The following is a 6,446-nucleotide window of genomic DNA, read 5'->3' as shown; positions in this document are numbered from 1 at the left end:
GCAACGAAGATGATGACCATGAACGGCAAGCAGCACTTCTCCATGCACCCTGCGCTGCACCCGAGCTCCGAGGGCATGCGGCGGGTGTGCCTACCTGCCCCGCAGGTACGTCTCACGCTAAACTCCTCGTATTGTTACCATTCTGTCACTTTGAGGTGTTTTGGGTTGCTCCAGCATCCATTCATCCCTCCCTCCCAACTTCTCCTTTCTTTCCTCTGACTCTCTCTCTCTCTTACCCACATGCCTATCCAAGCAAAGCTGCTGCTTTCATATTAATTTTTATGACCTGTGCTTTGAGGAGGGTGCTTGGGAATGTTCTTTAATCCAGAGTTGACACAATTCCCCACTGACTTCCATATGCGCGCTCTTGCCTGCAGCTCCAGGGCAATATATTCAGCGGCTTTGATGAGAGTCTGCTGGCCCGCGCTGAAGCTCTGGCGGCGGCTGACATCGTGTCTCACGGCAAGAGTCACCCTTTCAAGACGGACGTCACCTACCATACCATGAGCAGCGTGCCCTGCACCTCCTCTTCGTCCACAGTGCCCATATCTCACCCATCATCTAACCTCCCATCGCATCATCACCACCACCTTAGCCACCAGACCCTGGAGGGGGACCTACTCGACCACATTTCCTCAAGTTTATCGGTCAGCGGCATGGGGGCGCCGCCGGATCCATCGGTGATGACCACTCAAGCTCATCAGCATCACCTGCAAATGGGTCACTTACACCAAGCAATGGCGATGGGCCACCCGCACACCCTGTCGGTCCACAACGGCATGGCGTGCGTCAACGACGTCGAGTCCGATCCAAGAGAGCTGGAGGCGTTCGCGGAGAGGTTCAAGCAGCGGAGGATAAAGTTAGGAGTGACCCAGGCGGATGTGGGCTCTGCTCTCGCCAACCTGAAGATACCGGGGGTCGGCTCGCTGAGCCAAAGCACCATCTGCAGATTCGAGTCCTTAACACTTTCACACAACAACATGATCGCCCTCAAACCCGTTCTCCAAGCTTGGCTGGAGGAGGCTGAAGCGGCTTACCGGGAGAAAAACGGGAAACCGGACCTTTTCAATGGGAACGAGAGGAAACGAAAGCGCACGTCCATCGCAGCTCCGGAGAAGCGATCGCTCGAGGCATATTTTGCAATCCAGCCGCGACCGTCGTCGGAAAAAATCGCGGCTATCGCGGAGAAGTTGGATCTAAAGAAGAACGTGGTTCGGGTTTGGTTCTGTAATCAACGGCAAAAACAGAAAAGGATGAAGTATTCAGCAGTGCACTAATACTGTTAGAGCAAAGTAGACATTTAGGAACACCACAGGGATCTAAATCTATTTTCCCCATAATTATAAGCCTATAATATTTTTCACATCGCCTCAGACTGGTGGAAACTGTGCGAATTATTCCAGGACGTCTGTAACCTTTATAAAGCATTGATGCCCCTCTTTTAGAAGTCATAACAAATTTGTGTGGATGAGGCATGTCGTATTTGAGTATTTTTTATTTTATGTAGGTACATGCAAAGTTTAACAGCTTTTCAAACGATCCAGCAACCACAAAAGTTCATAAAGTCGCCTATGACTTTGGTTACCAAAGCAACACTAGTTGCTTGAGCGTTTTCATTCAGCAAATTTGCATAAAACAATGACCAATTAGTCTCGGTTTAGTTTTAAATACAGTTTATCATAGTAATGCCGCAAAAGGCCATTATTAATTTATTTATTCATTTTTTATTGGCGCGAGATGTGTTAAACTAAGTGTTTATCTCGAAAGGCCTTAACGCAATTTGACACTGAACTCCGTTGAATAATTCGCACACTGTGATGTACAATTTCAAACTTGAAAGTATGTTGATCATATTTACACGCAGTGTTCATGTTACTTTTTAGTTATGTGAGCAAGAAAAAATGTGTAGCATTTAATTTTAGTGTATAGAGTTGATTGGGATTACACATTAATTTGCCTACACTAACAGTGTAACATGGACATTGTAGTGTAAATTATTATTGTTTATTTTATTAAAATATATATATATATATATATATATATATATATATATATATATATATATATATATATATATATATATATATATATATATATATATATATATATATATATAATTTAGCACTACTTTACAAAGCAATACTGTTGAATTCTTGATATTTTAATAATAAAATCTGAATGCATTTTCCAGGATCAACTGAACAGCTACTAAAACTTTGTTTCAGTATTATCACACGAGAAATTATATTTTGAAGTGTGTACGTGTGTTTTGGTATTTAGAGACTTATTTATATTCCTTTACAATTTGCGCACAAAGTCTACTTTATTGTTAATATTATCACCTGAAATGTGCTTTGAAATTTGTAATATTCGTTTGAATGTTTTGTCAGATTGCATATACTGTGAAAATCACATGTTCTCACTAACTGTCACGATTTTTCTCTCGTGAACGATCATCAAACTGATGGTGTAATAAAGAATGCTGCTATTTGATTTGCATAATGTAGCCACTGCAATCACTCTCACGTTTAAAATTCACTTTACAAGATGTGTGACATTTAATGTTAATAAACTGTTGACTTTTTTCAAAGCCATGGGAGTTTTATTTAACCCCTTGTGTAAAAACAAAAAAAGAATTTCAGAATTTCATATATGAGAAAAAACGAAACTCTCTCTCTCTCTATCTCTCTCTCTCTCTATATATACACACACACACACACACACACACACACACACACACACACACACACACGCACACACACATATATATATATATATACACACACAGTTGAAGTCAGAATTATTAGCCCACCTGAATTACTACCCCCCTGTTTATTTTTTTCCCCAATTTCTGTTTAACGGAGAGAAGATTTATTTACAAACATAATAGTTTTAATAACTCATCTCTAATAACTGATTTATTTTATCTTTGCCATGATGACGGTAAATAATATTTGACTAGATATTTTTCAAGACACTTCTTTACAGCCTAGGATATTTAGGTTAACTAGGCAGGTTAGGGTAATTACGAAAGTTATTGTATGTTTTGTAGACTATCGAAAAAATATATAGCTTAAATGGGCTAATAATTTTGACCTAAAAATGTTAAAAAAAAATAATTTAAACTTTTTATTTTAGCCAAAATAAAACAAATAAGACTTTCTCCGTCCATGCCTGTTAAACATAATTTGTATAAAATAATTAAAAAAGAAAAACTAAATCAAAAGGGGGCTAATAATTGTGACTTCAACTGTATATGTGTGTTTGTGTGTGCATTCATTCTTTTTTAGATTATATAAAATTATATCCAGAGCTTTTCGCGTCAAAATCATTGTAGGATCATTAATTTTTAATAATTGTACTGTTTTATTTATTAGCTATTCAGCTCAAATGTGATTAAACATTAATGAGTTATACAGACTAATCACCACCTAATTACGTCATTTAGAAAAAGAGAGAGGGCGAGAAAGGATAAAAAAAAAGACAATTTCAAGTATTTTCCCTCCTTTTCTAATTTGGGTCGGCAACATGTTTAAGCAGACGTCGCTGAATAATAAATGTCTGTCACGGCTTTGTGCAGAGGGATTTGAAATTATTAAGTAATGACGATGCAATATTAATTGTATATTGGTATAAAACAGGCAGAGAGCTGAAGGGAGAGTTGTTAGTCAGGAAACGCTTCTTGCAGACTCAAGGGAAGAGAAGAGACGCTGTTCAGGTAGGACGATGAATGATTATCCGAGTTGTTCACTGTCAGGTTGTAAGAAGTAATAGTTGTATTGTTGCAGCCGTATGCCGCTGTTGCAGTTTCGAATTTGTATTATTCCACAGTAAGACTAAGAACGTTCGATTATTTTTGTAGCAAAGTATTGGTATTTAATTAAAGGCAAAGTGTATAGGCAAAAAAAGCTAGTTTTTTCCAATTTTTACGCTATTTTAATACGCAAGTTTTGGGTAGGCAATGTTATTATTACCTTAACTTGGTAATTTCATAGAATGACAATAGTAACTTCCACACATTTATTTTAGCATGTATGATATAGTTTTAGATTTATTTTTTATTATTATTTATTAAACAACAATTTAAAAGTGTTTCGTATGCTATTACCGGTTTAAAATGTATTATACGATTTTTCTAAAATATAGTCTAACATTTCCTAAGATTTACCATAATTCAGCAGTTATATCAGGATTATGGAGGAGGTGGATCATGGATAAGATATTTTGTTACTACATTGATAATACATACATTTAAAACAATATAATTATCATTGAAATCATTATTATTACTATTTACATAACATCCAAACAACGCTGTAAACCATCATAAGTTGAGCTGGGGCATGTGGCCAGTGATGAGGACTGAATTATTGATGATCTTTCGAAAGAGGCCTCCAGCAACTCATGTGTCATAAAGAACATCTTATGGCATGTTGAATGGTAATGTTCAGTGACTCTTGCTTTAGGAACATCAACTTTTCCCCAGTCAAAAATTCTAAAATTCTCTACTTCACTGTAGCCTATGTAGTACAAAAACCAACCAGTTGCAACTTGCATTTATTATCCTATTTTAATGTAGGCTATTACCTGGCTATTAAACGTAGGCACGAACAACACAATATCATGGCAATTCGTAACTTTTTGATTCAGTGGCTAATTCGTATAAATTCGTACGCATAAACTGACTTGCGTCGCACATAAACTATAAGGTTTTACAATTTACAGCAGGTTACTGTGCAGTCTTGCACATACAAGGAAAATACTTGTGCATGGTCAAAACTGGAGGAATAAGTTTGGACAGGAATAATGTTACTGGACAGTCAAGGTATTCACTTTTTAACTTTTGCTTATTTTATTTAATATCCATTTATTTTACGTAGCAAGAGAGCATTGTTTTAGACCATGTTGCAAGCGCATTGTTTAATAATGTGTCCAAAATAAGCACTCCCTTTAAGAAAATAACAAAAAAAATAATAATAATAATAATGTTATATTAATAAAAGTTCCACATATTCTCCGTTTAGAGACTATGGGAAAACAAGAATCAATAGATTTAAAAGCGTTTTAATGTTCAAGCAGGCAATGAATAGCCTAGTCTAAATTCCTAGTGCTTGACAACGAGGTTGCAAGAGACGTGCGTGTCTGAAACAGTTACTGTAAATATAGGTCTACTGATTTATCCTAAAATGTTGATTGTTAAATGTGCAGCTTATTGTTTATTCTGCTTTATTATTTACTGTGCTTACTATGTTTTTATGTTAATAAAGCTATTTCTGAATGTAAATTTGAGAGAGAGAGAGAGAGAGAGAGAGAGAGAGAGAGAGAGAGAGAGAGAGAGAGAGAGAGAGAGAGAGAGAGAATTCGTGTTTTTATTTCAGAGCAAAGAAGATCTGACAGAATGAGGATGGAGACCATGCAACCATAGACTGTCTCTTGGAAGATGGTGCGCCCCCCTCTCCCTCTGCGGGGCAAGCGGTTGTTCTTGCTCTGACACTCCGGGTTTGCGCACGAGAATGGCAGAGTTAAGACATCGACGCTTTAATTATTTATACAGTGCCAGCAGCAACACATGAGAATGCAGCCAATGCGGAGGCAGACAGCGAGCCCGGTGTGCTTTATTAGTCCGTTCCTATCATCATCACACGCCAAGCCACCTTAGGCATTTGCCCGCGGTGTCTCAAAGCGATAACTCACGGGGTTATCCAGGGGATACCGGGAAACTTGAGGCCGTCCTTCAAAGGTGAATTTTGGGCGTATCTTAGCAGACTCTGTTGTGTTTATCTCTTTGTAGACTACTTGAATATCAAACACAACTTACATTGCTAAATTAGGCTACACTGCTCTATAAATCGACGAAAGTTCAAAATACTAAAATAATAACAATAGGCTATTTATAATAACAATAGGCGTAATAACGATGATGTCACAATTCCCGATTTCACAAAACTGCATTGGGCCTATTTTAAGTTACTTGCAGTTTAGTTTCTCGCAATTTAGATTATTTAAACATTACAACGAAGTACAGTTTAAACTCGCAGCTGCAAGATTATATTCTTAAAACAAGAAAAGAAAAATCTATGTAGGCTACAAATTATATTTCCTCGCAATTTAGACTTTTGATCTTGCAAGTCTTCTCAACTGATCTTACAATTTTCTATTAGGAGGGGAAAAAAACGAATTAGTCTTTGCATTTTGCGAGAAAAAAAAGCTGAATAAAAAAAGATGGGCCTAAATGTAAATCAAATATCTGATATATATTTTTTATAAATTTGATATAAAGTCAAATAGCCACATATTTTAGTATGTGCACAGATGATTTTAAAATAGCTCCTTTAGAAATTCTTGTAATCTATTTCTTATATACTGCGCGCTTGAAGTGTAAATATAGTAAAGCAACAGTAAAGCTAAAATGAAAAAGCTCCAGGCGGCATTTAATGATGCACTGC

General features: G+C 37.0%; 1 protein-coding gene across 1 annotated transcript; it reads left to right on the top strand.

The window, feature by feature from the left end:
- Window positions 1-1,887, top strand: pou4f3 (POU class 4 homeobox 3). Its single transcript, XM_056446659.1, has 2 exons — window positions 1-105; window positions 378-1,887. Exons 1-2 carry the CDS (start codon window positions 10-12, stop codon window positions 1,275-1,277), a joined length of 996 nt encoding a protein of 331 aa, XP_056302634.1. The 5' UTR covers window positions 1-9; the 3' UTR covers window positions 1,278-1,887.
- The last annotated feature ends 4,559 nt before the right edge of the window (window positions 1,888-6,446 follow it).

This window comes from Danio aesculapii, chromosome 21 (genome assembly GCF_903798145.1).
Source record: "Danio aesculapii chromosome 21, fDanAes4.1, whole genome shotgun sequence".
Classification (NCBI taxonomy): Eukaryota; Metazoa; Chordata; class Actinopteri; order Cypriniformes; family Danionidae; genus Danio; species Danio aesculapii.
The sequence above is the reverse complement of the archived record's forward strand: the minus strand, read 5'-3'. Positions and strand labels throughout refer to the sequence as shown.

Coding starts and splice junctions, on each gene's coding strand:
- pou4f3 (XM_056446659.1), top strand. CDS start 10: ATGATGACCATGAACGGCAAGCAGCACTTCTCCATGCACCCTGCGCTG. Junction 106..377: donor TGTGCCTACCTGCCCCGCAG/GTACGTCTCACG, acceptor TCTTGCCTGCAG/CTCCAGGGCAATATATTCAG.